The sequence below is a fragment of the Argopecten irradians genome, chromosome 1 (assembly GCF_041381155.1).
Source record: "Argopecten irradians isolate NY chromosome 1, Ai_NY, whole genome shotgun sequence".
Classification (NCBI taxonomy): domain Eukaryota; kingdom Metazoa; phylum Mollusca; class Bivalvia; order Pectinida; family Pectinidae; genus Argopecten; species Argopecten irradians.
The window spans coordinates 49,095,262-49,116,155 of record NC_091134.1 but is presented as its reverse complement, the minus strand read 5'-3'; the positions used below and the strand labels follow the sequence as shown (position 1 = coordinate 49,116,155).

General features: G+C 33.2%; 1 protein-coding gene across 2 annotated transcripts in view; it reads right to left on the bottom strand.

Annotated features, from left to right (window-relative positions):
* Nucleotides 1–1,615: 1,615 nt before the first annotated feature.
* Nucleotides 1,616–20,894, bottom strand: part of LOC138331101 (tyrosine-protein phosphatase 10D-like) — a 47,799-nt gene continuing 28,520 nt past the window's right edge. Inside the window, exons 25-31 of one of the 2 annotated variants that reach the window (XM_069278565.1) lie at nt 20,662–20,796; nt 20,324–20,446; nt 19,977–20,125; nt 19,534–19,669; nt 18,462–18,567; nt 18,076–18,111; nt 1,616–7,361 (exon numbers count right to left, since the gene is read on the bottom strand). In XM_069278565.1, the coding sequence (XP_069134666.1) occupies nt 18,098–18,111; nt 18,462–18,567; nt 19,534–19,669; nt 19,977–20,125; nt 20,324–20,446; nt 20,662–20,796 (663 nt within the window). In that variant the 3' untranslated portion in view covers nt 1,616–7,361; nt 18,076–18,097. The remainder of the gene's footprint in view (nt 7,362–18,075; nt 18,112–18,461; nt 18,568–19,533; nt 19,670–19,976; nt 20,126–20,323; nt 20,447–20,661; nt 20,797–20,894) is intronic. The other variant, XM_069278561.1, reaches the window with a different exon arrangement.

Sequence of the window (20,894 nt, the reverse complement as noted above, 5' to 3'; positions counted from 1 at the left end):
GGTAGCAATAGATTTATTGACCACACTTTTCCTTTGTGAGAGGTTGGAAGTATGCAGTAGTGTAAGATATAAACATGTCTATTCAATCTTGACACATAAAACGTCTGTAAATGATCTGTGAACTCTATGTGATTTCCAGATATCTGTAAGTAATTAGGCCTAATTCCCACGTCCCTGTTGTCTTGCCTCTCATCAGTGACCTACTGTTTGCGCCTTCAGGTATCTAGTAAAGTGTTAATTTGAGAAACACGTAAAGCTGGCTGAAGTTTGATGACCTTTTCATACACATATGCATATACATGCTACTGGTATTTCGTCATGATATAATCTACATGTTTTGTTTTTTTGTGTGAATTTTTTATTGTTATGTCGCTTCCAATTATCAATTATGGTTGGTCCTTGGCGTCTTTGAAGAGTTTTACAAGCATGAAGGTAGTCTATTTTTCCAGATATATATGTATGTATGCTTCGTATCTTTGGTGTGCTTTTTCAAATTCCTTAAAGATGCTCCAACGCTGACAAATGGTAATTTTCACTATTAAATTAATTGCATCCCGAAAAAATACCGTACCACTATATCCTATATGGAATGAAGTACTGAATGTGCATGCATCAAAGGCAAAATAAATCATTTCATATTATTTTTTGTGTGTTAATTAGGCTATTATTTACACGATTAAATACCAATTATTGTTCAAATGATGAATATCATTTATGCTCTGTCGGCGGTAGAGCATATTTAAATCATATTGGCTATACATTGTACGTAACTTTGTCAGTCCGCCGAAGTATTATGTAACCTTTCCTTGTTAAATAACGTCTGCAAGCCTCCATTTTACATTATCCAAATCTGATATGGTTAGGTACTCTCTGTGGAAGCTTTTAAAGCATTTTGACTTCAATAAGCAAGTTTTCGAATTATCTATATCGTTTTTAAAGCTGCCTGATACCATTTTGACATGTATTCTCCAAACCCTCTGACGTCGTTTTGACAATATCTCCATTCTGAACGATACATTTCGACCTAACCAATGTCATTTGACATGTATTGGTCAAACTTGTCTGAAGTCATTTTTACAAATATTTCTGGTTGTAAATTACATCTCTTCATTGTTATTCCAACTTCCAATAACATAAATTTAGTCTGTTATATTTCATCTAGTCGATGATTTTCAGGTAATACAAAAGTTGTTATTTTCTGTGGAAAGTTTTGATTGTATTGATAAGTTGCCTTCAGCATAATACAGACAGGTATTAGCTCATTACCACTGGTGGAACTCGATAAGGTTTACAATCCATGTCCTGTAAAACTGCACATAATGTGTAATCATGCTACAAAATGCCTGATATCACTTATAGCAATGTTTGTTTTGGAGACCTTAAAATAACACTTCATGAGCTGTTCTTCCTCCACACCTCTGCCAATTTTCAGCTTAACCACAATGGTAGAATTGAAGAAGTTAGAAAATTGTTTTTCAAGATGGCGGTTTTGGCTCTAGTTTTTTAGTAGGTGAACAGAAAAAAGGCACATAATGAAGAACAACAGCTATAGGTCATCCTGACCTTTCAAGTCAGATAACCCAGCAAAGAACAAAACAAAAATCAAGGCTTATAATCCTATAACATAGATTTATTTATCAGTGTTCATGAACAATGTGTTGCTGATATGAAACAACATATATATGTTTAGAAAAATACAATGAAATTTGAATCTGCATATCGAACTGATACAATGTTCTTACAACATAACAGTTAACCACAGTTACTGTATTCAACTTTCCCACAAAAATAAACCTTTCTATCAAAATAACAACCACGTTTTAAGTAGATTTCCTTATAAATGGAATGATGACTAACACAATTTTACAATATGCACATATGGTGGAATGTGTTTTATAGAAAAATATTGCACTAAAAGTTAAAAGAAGTCTTTTTCCTTTTTCTTTTACAATAACACTGAAGATATTACTGAAAAACTGTAATTTTTTTCTAGCCTTTCATTAATGTTATTTTTTTTATATATAATAAAACTTCAAAGTAGATGATACATGAACATAATTTAAGGATTCATGGGATTGTTTTTGTATATTTACTACAAATATTTCTTACAGAAATTCACCAAATCTAAAATTAAAATGATATCACATGAAGCTATTCTAACAAGGAGTTTTATGTTTTCATCAGGTCAAATAAATGTCCTGGAAACCTCAATTATTTCATATGAAACAATTATGTCCACGTGCTAATGAAATTAATGCCACGGATTACAAAGATCCATTAAAGTTTCAACAGAATTATATCTGGCCCCAGGGTTGGTGACTAGAAGGCTATATTAGGCTAAATGAAAGACTAGATTCTATTTCGATGCAGTAGCAAAACAATTTTATAATTATTAATTTCAAAATAACTAACTTGATTTTATTTTTCCTGATGAGGTTAAAATCAAGTGAGCATCGCTTTAGGCTGTGTGAAAATCAATAAAACTATTGCCAAGTCATATCAAACAACATTTACTAACTGGACAAATTTAAGGCACATGTGACCTGTATCACTTCTTATTTGAGCATACACCAATTTATAAATACATTTATTTAACAAAAACCGTTTTGAAATGTTTAAAACTATCATTGAAGATTCCAATGTTGCCAGAACCTCTGGACAAAACAAAGAAGAAACAGCTGATAGTCTATTTAATACTGTATCATAAACCCAAATGATGTACCATATTTTTCGGAGTATAAAAGTTGCAACTTTTCCCCTTAAATGCGACTTATACACGGACAAAACCCAAATTAGATGATGCTTTTGCATTATTACCTTGCTTTGCATCAGGAATGTTAATAAATCTATATAAGTCTTGTTCAGACAAAAACGTGGAAAAAATTTGGAATGATACAACATCTTGTATAAATAAATGATTTGTTTGAATGAAAGGTATTAACATGTAGCTGTTCATGTGAATACACGAGTACAGCTGAACACTTTGTACAAGCACCTGCTTGTGTATCCAGAGGCATTGGTATGTAATGTGTCATTTAGAACTGATATATTTCGGATGTCACCTATACCATAGGTAGTTTTAGGGAAACATCTGACATTACTTTCGATATTCAAAATATAAATTCAAAATTCTAAAATTCAACTGGCTTAAGAAATGCATTGTGCACATTACAAACATATATACAGCACAATAAATCTATTTTTTCCACATAATTTATATACAACATCCTTTAAGCTATGTACAGTAAAATATGTCTGGACCTTGATTATGTGTATGGGATATATAAAAATACATTCTGTGTATATGACACTAACAAGTGGGAAAATCAACAGAGCCAGCTGTTGGTAAAATTCAGCCTCATTCATTTACAAACATCTGCAGAAAGTAAATGCTTCTTTTTAACATTTTATGAATAGGTTTTGTGTTTTACAATCAAAAATATGAATATGACATTGGCATGACTTGTATAGCATGTAGATATGTCACTCATACACACATGTGTAAGCAAACTTCAATTTACTAAATGTTTACCAGTGATATTTTAAACAAGATTTTCTATGTCAGTTCATTTTTATTCCTTGAGTATTTTTATTCAAAGTTGTAAAATTGTAACTCTACCAATATAATCCGATACTGTAAAAATTTTGATTTATCAAGAGTTAATTCCCTTTCTAGATATAATCATTAAGCTACTGCATAATTTGGTGGGTTCATGCTTATAGATATTTTAATAAGGCCATAAATATAATCTATTTTAATGCCCCAGATTTATTGAGATTGCTTCTGCAATTGACAACTATATGAATAGAGCATAGACAATAAATAACCGTACATGATTATAGCACATGAAAAAATTGCACTTCAAATTGTAAGGGAAGGATATTTTAAATTTGATGGTTTTATATTTCAATCGTGATCATCAGTGCAAGGCCACTCATACAATGGGTGTGTTACAACCAAGCACTAAAAATTTCTCTTCTAGGTTATTTCAATTGACACACTGTCTTAGAACACCGTTATCTTATCATTGGTAGCAGGTATTGAATAACATTATGTTGTCCTAGAAAAAAAAAAAAAAAACTGTTTTCATTTTAAGTATAGTGTTCAACTCTTTACAATATAAAAATTTACTGTCAACATGTGCTTTCAAGAAAAGACAACTTTATAATTAATTTCAGTAACTCACTCTCTCCAATATAAACCTATACACAGGTAATTTGACAACATACATAACAGTTACAATGTACAACATAAATAAATCAATATAAAACTATATACAATGTTCCCAATGGTGCTATCAAAATTTTACCCTTTTTAAAGTAAAAATTGTTCACAAATCAATGAAACCAAAATACAAACAACCTTTACGAATTCATATGTTTACTTTAAATGTACACAATAATGGCAAAATGCTATCTGTGATAAAGGAATGGCAAGATTTATGATTACAAAACATTACAGATAGATGAAACAAAAAAATAAATATCAAAACAGCCATGATTATTAGGCAGCATGACTTCTACTCTTAGTGACTTATAGCAATGTCTACAAGTACTTTTAAATAAATTAGAAGAGTTTTTTCTTCAGTTTGTTCAGAATTTATGTTCCATATGTTTTATAAATGTCAAAACTACCATTTTTGGAAAGAAACCCTTTCAATGAAACAATCACACTTTGAATTTGGATCAATTATTCATGAAGCCAATGAAATATCACAGAATTTTCTGTGAATACATGGATCTATTACTGAAACGTAAGTCAAATGTATGTCTTGGCAAATATCTAAAATGTAAATTATCTTATTGATAATAAAAAATGAATTGATGCTTCTTTGATCAAAATAAAAACAAAATATAATCTCTGTTCTTTGGAGATTCGGATTGATTCAATATTTCATAAACATGCAACAATAAAAAAACATTGATTGATAACTAATTAAAGGTGGGGGATTATAAGAAAATCAAGTATTAAACTTTGAACATTTTTTAACCTATATAAACAATATCTTTTTTATTTTAAGTGAAGTATTTAATGTTTTTATTTTAAATGGTACATCAAAAATACAAGCACTTTTTCATTAACTATACAACATCTTAGTGCTATACAAACCAGTCTAATGAAACAAAAATTGTAAGTGATCCACTTAACACTACAACAAAAGAAAGTTCTTAATACTGAAAATCTAGTACAAACAAAAATAAATAAATTTGATAATATTGGTGACTTTTCAATTGCATCATTCAGTTCAAATATTCATGTGAATGATAAAGTCTACAGTAAAGTCATAGGCCAGGCAATTATAAGTAGAGTAAATGAGGCAATTCTTTTTTAAAGGTCAGATCTGAAGGGCATGTCAAAGGTCAGATCTTCATGTCAGAGGTCAGATCTGTAAGTGAAATTATTTAAGATTTTTGATCTGCAGCTGTGGATAAATCAAGCATCATACCTATATATGTACTTTGTGTCTATTATTCTATATCAGCTCTCAAGTTGAAATTCTCATTTTGAAAACTTTGCATAACTTCCTAGAATTTCTGAACTTCTAAGATGTAACATAAAAAGTTTTCTCGGAATATAAACATAACATGCATATTGAATAACCACTCTTGATAAAGTAAGATTCTTGGAACTTTTTTTTTCTCCACAGAAAATACTTATGAATATTTTGTCTCACAATTCTCAATATAAAAAAAAAAGTTATAGTTTCAGATAAAGCCAATGCGTAATACAGATGGCCACTCTTAATCAACAGAAAAGCATTAATCTGTATCAGTAAAATCACTCTTAGCACCAGACGTCATCACCAGCAACTCCATCCACGTTATATGATGTACAGCCATGGCTTTCACTGTCAGTCTAAAGCAGACATCTATCATATTAATTTGTACCCCTCGAGGAAATTCAGTAAGTTAAAAAAAAACACCAAAAAACCAATGTGTCATATGTTGATACATTTGTTATCTAGAAATATTACAGAAAGTCCTGGTCTAAAACTTTATGAAAATGAAAATGGAAAAAAAGCACAGAACAACATAAAACCAAATAACTGCTGTTGACATCTGATACTTGTTGGATGGCTGGATCACAATTCCCATATCATGTAATATTTTTCCATAATAGAATTGATAATTTTTAACTGGAATTATGATATCATCAAACAATACTATTACCGCTCAATAATTTACACACAATTGGAAATATAATCAAATCAAATTATTTTTATGTTCTCTCTATTCTCAGTGTGTATTGATTCAATCAATCATAACAATTTAAAATGTGACTTCAAATTTTACAACATGTGATATTTGTTCGGGGTCCCATAGGATTCATTTGATTACATTTTAACATCAGATCTTTGTCTGATATACACTATAAATTGCACAGAAATATCTTTTTCATCTCAAATTAAAGTAATGGTGAATATGAAAAACACAATTTGAACATTTAATCATTGAAATACTTTCAGAATAAAGAACCAATCGATCTGTTCTGTTTGCTTTAATATAAACTAAAACTAACCCCTTTACACAATTATCTCCCCTATCTGAAGTTAACTCCCCTGATAAAATATATCATATATGCATTTTAAACCAATGTTTACTTTCGGGAATGCTAAATTCCATACCACCAGCAAATAAAAGAATAATATTGACTACCTGCTAACTGCTTATCATCACAGGTTTGATTTTTTTCTAATCCAATTTATCTCCTAAGAAAGTAAACATGTATAATTAAAATAGGTAATAATAGTAAATTTTACAACGGAATGTTTGACAATGTGTTAGAAATATCATAATTAATAAGGCACAACAATTATGGAGAGTTTTAGGCACCGACATGTAGGAACCTAAGGCAACATAATGTGAAAACAATCTTCCAATTTAATTAGCAAATATCTATAGTAGCTGATCTGAAATGTGTGTGTCTTGTATGCAACATAATAGACACGAATGCCTTTGGTTGGCAGTTGACTGTTGTTATTGCAGTTTAACTTGTTTCTCGGCAACTGGCAGCTTGGAATATAATACCAATAGTAATTAATTCATTCTGAATTTTGTATACATACTATATACATGTATGTGTTTCCATTATGGGCTAGAAAAAATTAATTTGATTCATTATGGTCAGTGAAAAGCACATGGTAATGTACATGACAGAATAAACTGTAATACTATTTCAGTTTGAAGAGAAAATGAGACACTGTGTTTGCTGTGTGTTAAGTCCAATAGCTATTCTACGTTGTGAATGTTGCGAGGAGAAGTGTTAATCTCTGTTTACATGTAGTCTTCCTTCTTTAAATCATTTGTAACCTGCTGCCTGCTCCTGACTCAAGGTACTTCTACATTAATCCCTTCGTCATCTGTAATGATAGAGAAACACAAGATTAATGGAGAGAATGAATTCAGCCGTGTGTACAGAGATAATTAACTTCACCTGTGGAATGACACTCATTGTTTTATAGGGTGGTCCTACGTCATTTATTACACAATTAACAGTAAAACAAAGAAATTAATTAAATAAACAGCAATATGTGAGGGAAGTCTCTCTATAATCAATAACACAAGTAATAGATTTACCCAGCTGTAGAAACTCCTGGAAACCATTTGTTTGATGTATATATATCTACAGTGACATCAAAGGGAATTAGTTAAGCTGTACAACTGTATACCAATACTAAATGTAACGGTACCTCTGGACAAAATTAGGAAAATACACTTCATAGAATTATAAGGACCATAAAATCACTTTGACCCAAATATTTACTTAGCTAGAAGACATTTACGCCCCCACCTGCATATGGAATGGAGTCGAGGATGGGACCGCAACGCAAAGTCAGAAGGCCGGAGGGGGACACATAATGTCAGAATACTGTCTTTATAGTGATTGGATCTTAATCTTAAGAGCTTACCTAAGATATCATTTCAGTGGCCAAATCATGGACCAGTATTCTTACATTTCATTTAACCTCAACAATAGTTTAAAACATTGATTTGTGAATTTATTAATTTGAAAGGACTATATATGGTTGGCGACGTTTTGGCCCCCAAATCAATCAAATTTTCAAAATCATTATTCAGTGATCAAATGATTTTATTTGATATATTTAGTACATTCCTGATGAAACTGTAATGATTTTTTTTTTAATTTCGCAGCTGTAGCTGCCATGGTAGCCATCCAAAATACGCATAAATTATGGAAATGTGAAAATTTTGACAATTTTGGGCATAAGTTTTTGTTTACGAAACCATAGAGTGCATCTTTGAACAAACTTAATATTTCTCCTTAAGATGTATTGGATGTACATGCATATTCTCAGTAAATATTAAGTTTGTGTAGTTAACGCTCTGCTGCAATTTTGTAGCTCAAAAGACTTTTAATGTATAGACATAAAGTAATTGGAAACATACAACAAGAGATCCCAGAGGGATCTTGGCGCCCACTAAAGAATGATCTATGTCTGACAATGGAAAGAGGGATCTTTTCCCTGCTTTTCAAACTTTTTCAAACACGACTACATATAAAATTTGAGACAGATCGCTATAGTACTTTCAAAGAAATAGTGGTAACAAACTTCAACAATGAAATCCGTGCAGCCACCTTGTTGACCTATCAGTTACAAAATGCAATATGCACCACTAGGGCCCTAGGGGAACCTACATATAAAATTTGAGAGAGATCCCTTTAGTACTTTTTAAGAAATAGCAATAACAAACTTTAACTATCAAAATCCAAGATGGCTGCCAGGCGGCCATCTTGTTGACTGATTGGTCCCAAAACGCAATATGCATAACTAGGGCCCTAGGGGAACCTGTGTATGGAATTTGCTTGAGTTCCCTTCAATACTTTCTGAGAAATAGTGGTAACAGACTTCCACTACCAAAATCCAAGATGGCCACCTGGTAGCCATCTTGTTGACCGATCGGTCCCAAAATGCAATATGCACAACTAGGGCCCTAGGGGAACCTATATATGAAATTTGAAAAAGATCCCTTTAGTACTTTCTGAGAAATAGCAGTAACAAACTTTAACTATCAAAATCCGAGATGGTCGCCTGGCAGCCATCTTGTTGACCGATTGGTCCCAAAATGCATTATGCACAACTAGGGTCCTAGGGAAACCTGCATATGAAATTTGAAAAAGAACCCTTCAGTTCTTTCTGAGAAATAGCCGTAACAAACTTTAACTATCAAAATCCAAGATGGTCGCCTGTCGGCCATCTTGTTAACCGATCGGTCCCAAATTGCATTATGCACAACTAGGGTCCTAGGGGAACATATATATCAGATTTGAGAAAGATCCCTTCAGTTCTTTCTGTGAAATAGCGGTAACAAACTTTAACTATCAAAATCAAAGATTGCCGCCTGTCGGCCATCTTGTTAACCGATACGTCCCAAATTGCATTATGCACAACTAGGGTCCTAGGGGAACCTGCATATGAAATTTGAGAAAGATCCCTTTAGTACTTTCCGAAAAATAGCGGTAACAAACTTTAACTATCAAAATCCAAGATGGTCGCCTGGCAGCCATCTTGTTGACCGATTGGTCCCAAAATGCATTATGCACAACTAGGGTCCTTGGGAAACCTGCATATCAAATTTGAGAAAGATCCCTCTAGTACTTTCTGAGAAATAGCGGTAACAAACTTTAACTATCAAAATCCAAGATGGCCGCCTGTCGGCCATCTTGTTAACTGATCGGTCCCAAATTGCAATATGCACAACTAGGGTCCTAGGGGAACCTACATATGAAATTTGAGAAAGATCCCTTGAGTACTTTCTGAGAAATAGCGGTAACAAACTTTAACTATCAAAATCCAAGATAGCAGCCTGTCGGCCATCTTGTTGACCGATCGGTCCCAAATTGCATTATGCACAACTAGGGTCCTAGGGGAACATGCATATGAAATTTAACAAAGATCCGTTCAGACTTTTTGAGAAATAGCGGTAACAAACTTTATCAAAATCCAAGATGGTGCACTACTCAAACATATAGGGACCATTTTGTACCTGGCCGAAAGATATAGAAGGCTGGGTAAGTATATTCTTTCTAGATTGCACTCTAGGCATATGGTTTCTTCCAAATTTTCATAAATTATCCATATTTTGAATGGTAACCATGGCAACTAAAGGTGAAAAATATGAAAACATTCATTACAATGTCTTGAATGTAGTGCATTATTTGAATACAACAATTTAAATGATAAATAACTGTTTTGAAAAATTGACCGATATGGGGGCCAAAAAGGGCCCAAACCATACATAGTCCTTTGCAAGCAGAACAGATGCAAGCCGATATATATGTCATGTACATAATCCCAATCTTAAAAGCTACTATATCAGACCTATGCTTAAATTATTGCTGATAACCCATTGTTTCTTGTGAAAACAACAGATGCATAATAACAATATACCTTACACAACAGAGAAAAACAAGTGAAGAAGAAAAAGGTTGAATTATGAGCAAGATAGGAATACCATCCCCATGTTAATCATTTTTCTGTTATTTTTTATTCTGTAAAAGAGATAGTGATAATGGTGTTATTTCTCCTTATCTTTGAATCCACTAAACATGAATCATTTATTAGGTGTGACATTGTTTTCTGTATAGTTTTTAGTTTTAGTTTTTACCTTTTCTTCCGAGTCGACTATAGACTTCCCAACCAGTTGTCAGGACATTGATATTGAGTGATATGTACGATGGCCCATATCAGCCGACATGGCAACTGCTTTACTAAACTGTAGTTGTACACACATTTGTGGTGATTTTCATGGCAACTGCTTTAGTAAAAAGCACTTGCCATAGAGTTTTGTCATTTTACTCGTTTGGCAACTGCTTTACTAAAGTAACTGTTTTGTCATCCTTACGCGTGGCCCATATCAGCCGTGTTGGCAAGTGTCTGGCTTTTGAGACAATTAATATTCCACGCCGATATCTAACCTAGTTTGACGCTGTACACGTGTACTGATTAAATGACCTTTGAAACCAAAACGATATTTTACGACACTTTTCTTGGTAGAATCATTGGTAGGTAACGCAATCTGTGGGTAATGTTGACGTTTGAATGAAAATAGGCTTTCAGAGAAGTAACTCAATATATTATAAAATTTCATACGCATGTTTATTCATCTTTAATAATATCAGGTATTATGTAAAAATATGGGTTTTCCCTAGGTAAGGGCATATAATGTGAGATTTAGGTGAGTTGAATGCCTGCATTAAATTAGCTTCCCTCCTAGACTGGCAACCAGTCCCTAGTATATTGGGAAAAAATCACTGAAATTTGGCTCTATATTTTTTGTTTGTCTCTACTAAGTATACATGTCTGATTAAGTTTCAAACTAAGGAGAGATAATCTAGCTATTATTTAATTGTTCCTATCCTAGGGCTGTAACCTCTCCCCACCCGGCTCTCAAAATTAGTTTACCTTCAATTACCGTACAATAACTTGTTACCACCTATGGCTATGTTATTTGTATATAACTTTAATCGCCTTTGTCTTGTGTCGTAAAGTATCGTTTTGGTTTCAAAGGTCATTTAATCAGCACACCTGTACGGCATCAAACTAGGCTTGATATCGGCGTGGAATGTTAATTGTCTCAAAAGCCAGACACTCGCCAATACGGCTGATATGGGCCACGCGTAAGGATGACAGAACAGTTACTCTAGTAAAGCAGTTGCCAAACGAGTAAAATGACAAAACTCGTTGGCAAGTGCTTTTTACTAAAGCAGTTGCCATGACAATCACCACAAATGTGTACAACTACAGTTTAGTAAAGCAGTTGCCATGTCAGCTGATATGGGCCATCGTAGATATGACATCACAGACAAGAAATATATTGGCAGTATACATTCCAATGTAAATACAAGGTGATATTTCCCACAACATTTTAACGGGGAAACTATTACAAAACATATATTCTATATTTTATGTATCTGTGTTTTGGGCTAGTTAATTAAAGGGTTCAATTTCTTCATGATAGCAGTAATATAATTCAAATCTTTTTCTGAAAATTTGTTTGATGTATATTTTTGATATGTCAAATCAATGACTATAACATTTTCCCATCAATGTTCATGTTCATATATTGCAACATTTTGAGAAGTGGAATATAACGTAACTGAAACAATGAAATACTGGTCAACAGTATAACCTGATCAAAGACTTCATATCAAATAATTCAGTCATACTTCATATCAAATAATTCAGTCATGCAAAATTGAATACGAGCTCAAAATGCCAGAAATTAAAAAAACACAATCAAATTTCAACATTAACAAACGGTTTTAATGTGTTATTAAATCATGCAAATACAACGTATTTGTTATGTGTTCCACAAATCCTCATTAACATTTCTAGATTTCAAATGTTGATTCTTATAATTTTTACATTGCAGACATAATTGGTTTGAATACAGTTTATCTGAAATCTGTAACACACTTTAAAACTCATTTCCCCTAAAATCACCCCAAAAAATGATGATTATCATTTCACAAACTTTACTGTAATGGGGAAAAATTTAATTTACAATGTCAAATTTTAAAACATCTATAGAGTATAATCATGCTTAAATGATAGAAAAAAAAGTAAAAATAAACATTCACAAAATAACTCCCCCTCATGCAAAACAATTCATGTCAAAATTTAGTAAAATTACGGAAAATAGTACTAATCAAAATAATCAAATAATTTAAAATACTTCATATCAAATAATTAAGTCATACTTCATATCAAATAATTAAGTCCTACTTCATATCAAATAATTAAGTCCTACTTCATATCAAATAATTCAGTCATACTTCATATCAAATAATTCAGTCCTACTTCATATCAAATAATTCAGTCATGCAAAATTGAATACGAGCTCAAATTGCCAGAAATTAAAAAAACACAATCAAATTTCAACATTAACAAACGGTTTTAATGTGTTATTAAATCATGCAAATACAACGTATTTGTTATGTGTTCCATCCAAATCCTCATTAACACTTCTAGATTTCAAATGTTGATTCTTATAATTTTTACATTGCAGACATAATTGGTTTGAATACAGTTTATCTGAAATCTGTAACACACTTTAAAACTCATTTCCCCCAAAATCACCCCAAAAAAATGATGATTATCATTTCACAAACTTTACTGTAATGGGGAAAAATTTAATTTACAATGTCAAATTTTAAAACATCTATAGAGTATAATCATGCTTAAATGATAGAAAAAAAAAAGTAAAAATAAACATTCACAAAATAACTCCCCCTCATGCAAAACAATTCATGTCAAAATTTAGTAAAATTACGGAAAATAGTAAAAAAATAAAGAGCCAGACAAAACAACACAAACCTTTATCATGAGCTGGAAATTAAACAATTCAGCAAGAGGATTAGAATAGGGGTTAGATTAAAGATAGAGACAATAAGAAGCAGGAAATGTGCTCAAGTTTTTGTACTTTCATAAGGTGCTAAATCTGACGAGGATTTATCACATCTTCCTATACATTGATAGTGGACTAAGTCCAATGTGATAAATACCTTGTATAAGTTTATTCTATATTCAGATCAGCAAAATTCCTTTGAATGTTCTTTATATACCTTTATCCATGCATTTGACTTTGCATAATTCTTGTTCCATTTTAACAAATTTTATTGCAAAAAAAAACAAGAGGCCCAGAGGGCCTGTTCCTCACCTGGTTTGTAATGCCAAGTAATGTTCTAAATACAGGTTCATTGTTTCTTTTCTGAAGGAATTTGAATATTTACCCTAATTCCCCTACAGGGCCCTACCCCTCCTGCCCCCGGGGGGTCAGAGCCAAACTTATTAAATGAGCCGTCTACAAAGAGTTTGGTTGATTTATACAAAACATAGTTAAATGTGCTGAGTAACTAATTGGAATTCTGTTAGCATCTTAAATACAATGTATCCAGGAACAGTAAATTAAATAGAAAATAAATTAGATTTGTCAAAATTTTCCAGTAGAATAAAATTCTGGCACTTGTGCAGTAGCAATGAAATTTACATTCAAAATAAAGCAATTTCACAGAATCAGGAAATAGCTGAGTTTGTAAATTACATTAAGTAGCAAAGCTATTTAAAAATGTGTAATTTTTTGTCGATACTTCTAAATAATATAATATAAATCATTTTTGTTGCTTAAGTGTTCGTTCTGATCAACGACAGGAAACTAGAAATATGTATGACAAGAATATCCTACCTCACTACAATTATATCAAAATAGAATGGGAAGGGCTGCAGGGACTAGTATTAGATTCCAGTCCCCCACCACCTAACCCCCAACTCTGCACCCTACATGTATTTCGATGGCATGGACATATAACCAACCAACTGATCTCATTGTCATTAGCAAAGAATCAGGAAAGATGTAAATTAGCACTTAAGAATATTTAAGTTCCTTTGTTATAGCTCTAACAAGAATTTAATACAACTTAACAATACTGTTAGAATATATGTCAAACAAAAGAGAAAATCTAACCTTAATACTAAGGGACTATAATATATATAGTGTCACAATTTGTTCAAACCTTAAAAATAACCCTTTTTAACAATTGTTCGGTGAAACCTGTAACAATGCCTTCTTTGTTTAAAAAAAAAGAAAGACAAAAGGCGTAGAGAATGCTTTCCTTGTTTTTCTTGAGAATAGAGAAGTGAAGGAGACAGATTTCCTACAGTACTAGTGATGTTCAAAGCCCTTTGTGAGTTTATCAAGCCAAGAGAATTAGGAAAAGACAAATATGTAGAGGGAGTGTAGGCTAATTAATCCTGTCCGGTGTTAAGACCGTACTTAAGATGTGGTTAGATAATGGAACAAGACCCTTGAGTCTCTGGTCAGCCAAGTCTGATTGGACTGTAAGCTATCATTATCTCCTCTCGTTTGTACATGTTTCTGTACTGTTAGCTGATTGGAGCTATAATTTGGGAACAGACAAACAGATTTATAAACTTCTACAGAGTACAATACTTTAACAGTATCTGGTTTCCCATTTGTTCTATATTAAACCAGATGGATAATATCAGGCTATGAACTCCCATCTGGTCAAGCCTATAATATTTAACATTTTCACAATGTCACTGACAATGAATACAATGTATACTAATTAATAAACATATACATAACAGTCAAATAATTTAAAAACAGGCCCATGGGCCTTAGCGGTCACCTGAGTTCGGATACAGAATGAAACAAAGACACAAAAACACTATCTATTGGCCCACCAGGCCCTTGAAACCAGTCAGTGATTTTATAACTGACTTTTCAATCTATGAAGAGTATCTGGTTCCATCAAATCTGTGAATTCAGAAGATTTTTTTTTCTTATTTTAGTCATTTTGACCCCTTTTGGCCCCGCTCATCTACCCCTGGAGGTTGGCCAGGACCAATATGGATATGATGCTTAAATGCTATCACAGGGTAATAATTCTAACCAAGTTTTACCTATTGAAAATAAAGCAAATAATGCTCATAAATGTGTTTTTCCAATATCAATTAAAATAGATTTGACCCCTAATCAGGGGAAAGTCTGAGATGCCAGGGCCATGAAATTCACAATTTTTGTAAAGGGCCTTAAAAAGACCTTCCAATCTATTAAGAGTATTTGGATCCATCAAATTTGTAAATTCAGAAGGAGACTTTAGAAATTTTAGCCATTTTGACCGATTTTGGGCCCACCCTCTGGCCCCTGGGGGTCGGCCAGGACCAATATGGATATGATGTTAAAATACTATCTCAGGCTAATAATTCTAACAAAGTTTGACTCATTTCCTATTACACATGACCAAATAATGCTCAAAAATATGTTTTCCCTATATAAACTATAGTAAACTTGACCCCCCTCCCCAGGGGGAACGTGAGACCCCAGGGTCTTATAATTCACAATTTTTGTAAAGGACCTCAAGACCTTTCAATCTATGAAGAGTATTTGATTCTGCCATTTCTGGAATTTCAGAAGAAGATGTTTGAAGTTTTAGTCTATAGCTATTTGACCCCTTTTGGCCCAACCCCTCAGGCCCCTGGGGGTCAGTCGTGGAAAAATTGTTAATAGGATTCAATGGCCTTCTCATACTGATAATTCTGACAACATTTGACTTATTTCCTATTACAAATGACCAAATAATGCTCAAAAATGTCTTTTCCTTGTATAAACTATAGTAAACTTGACCCCCTCCCCAGGGGGGAACGTGAGACCCCAGGGTCATATAATTCACAATTTTTGTAAAGGACCTCAAGACCTTTTAATCTATGAAGAGTATTTGATTCTACCATTTCTGGAATTTCAGAAGAAGATTTTTGAAGTTTTAGCCTATTTGACCCCTTTTGGCCCCACCCCTCAGGCCCCTGGGGGGCTGGGACCATATAATTCACAATTTTAGTTGACCTTTGGCTATGGAAGGTTTCTGCAAAATTTCAACAAATTTGGTTCAGTAGTTTTGGAGAAGAAGTCGAAAAAGTAAATTGTTTATCGCCATACGACGCACGACGCACGACTGACGACGGACAAAAGGCGATTAGAATAGGTCACATAACAGTCAAATAATTTAAAAACTGGTTTAAAAATTGTGCGGACATTGAAATCAAATAGTATTATCGTGTTGACAAAATAGCACGTATTGAATAAAAATATCATTGGCCACATAGTTTTCATTTGTTTGCTTGTTTCAAACCGTTTTGTATTGAACTATATTTAGAAGCTGATGTGATGACATCAATACTAGCGCAAGCAGGAAATTCAAAAGTAATACGTGTATAGTTTTGAATTTTGAATGATCGTAATGGAAATTTAAAAACTGTTAAGATGATACGTAATGGAAATATAAGTAATAAATTTATCTTTCTTCCTAATGGGGTTCATACCTGAGATCCGACATTTACAGTTGATATGAATCCCATCCGTCAAGAAAGAAATAATGGTATGATCAATATTACATCTGTTAATTTGGTGATAGAAAAAAGTCAGAATCTCAATAAAACAATGCCGTCCTAAAAATTATCTCATTAGACAATTACTCCTTGTGGTCTTCAACTTGTGACCCAAAATTAGGCTATATTGGTAGAATGTTAGGCACATAGCTGTTATGCCACTTTGATCCAAAGTTTGAAATTGTATTTAATTAATACCTGTACAAATTACTGTATATAAACTGCTGATATTGTCAGCACAATATAACATCTGGTAAAGGTTATGGACAACTTTAGCACAAGGTCAGGAAAAACACAAGGTCAACACAAAAGGCCAGCAACAGGTTAACACAAAGTCAGCACAAGGTCAACACAAGGTTAGCACAAGTTCGGTCAATACATAAGGTCAGCACAAGTCAACATAAGGTTAGCACAAGTTTAATGCAAGGTCAACACCAGATCAACACATAACGCCAGCACAACGTTAACATAAGGTCAAAACATAAGGTCAGCACAAGGTCAATACATAAGGTCAGCACAAGGTTAACACATAAGGTCAGCACAAGCTTAATGTAAGGTCAACACAAGGTCAACAGATATCGTCAGAACATGGCTAACACATAAGGTCAGTACAAGGTCAAAACATAAGTTCAACACAAGGTCAATACATAAGGTCAGCACAAGGTTAACACATAAGGTCAGCACAAGGTTACCATAAGGTCAGTACAAGGTCAGCACAAGGTTACCACAAGGTCAACACATAAGGTCAGCACAAGGTAAATAACCACCCTGATTTTGGTAAAATGTCAAGGAAAGAACATTAGACCAAGAGCAATTCCACTATGACACATTGGTTTACCTGATTAAACAACAAAGCAGCCTGTAGTAGTGTGACAGTAAGATCTCTGATCTACAGAATTCTCACACATCATGTCTTGTCTAGCCTTAGTAGCAGCGGTATATAACATATAAGCTAGCATATCACTAAACTAAGACTACAATAGCCAGCAAGAAGTCTTTAAATGGTAATAATTCTGTAAATCTTTAACATTTTGAAGTAGGAAGTTCTGTAATCTATTCCTCAGCATACACAGAGATGATATCTTCAATAACATGGAAAGTTTTTCTAAAAGTTCTTCATATAGTACTAGCTTATATGAATACATACCACAACAATGGAAACCCTTCCATTATGCAGTCGATACTGTTGATTAAAATCAGCGCGTAAATACTAATATAAAACCCGAGGTACAGTATACTGTGTGTCCCTGTGCATTAGATATAATATTTATAGTCATAAAAATTGTTGTGTAACAATGAATTAATAAAAAGTAAGAATTAAACAAATTTCAAATATTGCACTTTACTAATAGACTACATAATGAAAGGAGTGGAAAGTTCAGCATGCCAGAATCACAACAACTACAGTCAAATTAACCATCCACTAAACTAGAATATAGCTACATTAGTATTCACAACTCTATATATCATTGATAATACAATTTACAATACCAAGACCAATCTCCATTAGAATCAAGAGTTTTTATGACCTACCCTCATAACCTGCGTTAGCGAATGCTGCGTTTTCGTAGACATGATGTTCATCCTCGCGACCTTCTACGACACAGAGTATACACTGGTGGATACAGATATACTGTTGCTGTAACAGATAATGATCAAATGTATAAGCACCATTCAATATAATAACCCTTCAATTTGTTGATTGAGGTTTTGATATTGTGAAAGTGCCAACAGCTTGTCATATAACATAGTAGCTGCAATATTGTCGCTCAAAAGACTTTTTGACAGAAAATGGTGTCGTCTTTAGAGCTACAATTGGTGCCTATTACTGCTAATGGAGCAAAGTAATGATTATGCAAACCATTATAAAACGTTTGTTTGCATTTTTATCGTACTTGTTTGATATAGCATACCTACTAGGCAATAAAACTGAACCACATAAAATATCAAATTCTCATCAAGGCATTATTTTTTTAACATAATACATATGAAAGTCTTTCTGAAGGGAATTTATACAACAAGTCGACAAATTGTGAATTTGACGTCTTGTGAGCGGGACGGTAGATATTAAGAATGGTAGTTATGTTTGTTTTGGACAACAATAATATGTAAATGCATGTATATACATAAAATAATTGGAAACCTACAAAAAATATAGAAAACTATTCCCGAGTGATTTTAGGAGGCAGTGCTCCACTACGACACATAGGGACCAATTCGTACCCGGACGTAAGGTATAGTAGGCCGGGTACATATATTTATTCTAATAACATAGGTATTACAATTCATATGCAAGCAATTTTGTTTCAGTGGAAATTAAATCTTAGGAATGAAATGCTCAAATGTTATTCAAAATTGACTTGTAATTGTAGTAACTATACAGACATTGAAACTTGTTGTTATATGACCTCAAACTGACACTTGCAATTTCTCACGGAAGAAGAAATCTGAAAAAAATATTAATCATTCCACAACGAATACTTACAAAGGTATTTTTTTCCCTATAATCACAAAAGGTAAAATAATGACAGGTGTTAAATAGTAATCACGAATTTTACAAAAAGTTTAACATTTTTGACCAATCAGAGAATTCCTAATACTGTACCTCGGTCTGAACCATCCAAACACGCTCTCGTCTCATCTCCGCTACTGTTTGGAAAATATCCACCTCTCCACGTTCACCAATATTCTGTAGTAATCTGTCAAGGGCTATATATGTCCCGGATCTACCCACCCCAGCACTGTAAATGGACACAAAATATAATTAATTTATATATTAATCAAAATTTAATGTCAAGGAAATTTATCTGAAAAGTATGTTTAGCTAAGACCTCTATGCAAAATATTTTACAGCTATCTACATATTAATATAAACTAAAAGACCCATCATATTCAATTTTGTTTGTGATTGAAGAATTTCTTAAAGTATTCTTTCTAAAATACATTTTGGAGCTTTGCAACAGACTCTGACACAAGTAAACAATAAGGAAGATCCTCGTCTGAAAGTCTGATGTAAAGTCTACTTACTGTGTCATCAAGTCAACTTACCTACAATGAACCACTATAGGACCACATTCCCGGTTCAGTTTGTCCCGAACAGTCCTCACAAACCGGATCAGTGTCTGAGGTTTATCCGGAACTCCAAAATCAGGCCAGGCAAGGAAATGGAAGTGACGGATCTGTCGAGTTATATCTCCCTGTGGACAGAATAAACACACATATTAGGAAATGTAAAGGGTAGTCCAGATTTATCACAGATCCTTACTGTGGCTTGCACACTATAAGCAATTCAACTGATCATTACTCTGAAAGAACACAAGGAATAAAAGGAATCAAACATGTTGTAAAGTACGAATATGTCATATTCTTGGAAGGAATATAGATTTAATACTAACCAGGGATAGGCGAAATTCTGTGATGGTCCATGAGGGAAATTTTGTCTCGTTAAGTGCTGCCACCTGCAGGTCACCGTAAAACATAGCGTCTGTACCATGTGGCCAGTAATGGTCACATTTTTCCTGGAAACGAAATGTTCAAGGTCACAACAAGGTCAATACAAGACTAAAGATAAACTAATGAAATAACAGAGATGACAAGATTAGACTTTTACTATCAAAAGAACAAAGTTAAAAAGTATGACAAAAGGTAAACACAAAGTCAGAATGAACACAAAAAATCAAATTTCATTAAAATATCATAATGATTTTTAGTATTCAATTTTTTGTATCCTTACCCGGCCTTTCTCGACACACTTAGTAAGCATGACAATATTTCGAGAGTTCTGTTCCCAGATCATCCTCCAGAAATCATCTCTCGTAGATGGGAGGGCACCTTGTGTCACAATGTATTCACGTCTAGAGTTAAATCCCTACAATACAAAAGTTGTTGAGGAACATGAATATTTGGATAAGAGAATCCTAATCCTTCTGGTTGATCTTGGTACAGATTCTAAAATAAGTGCAAAAT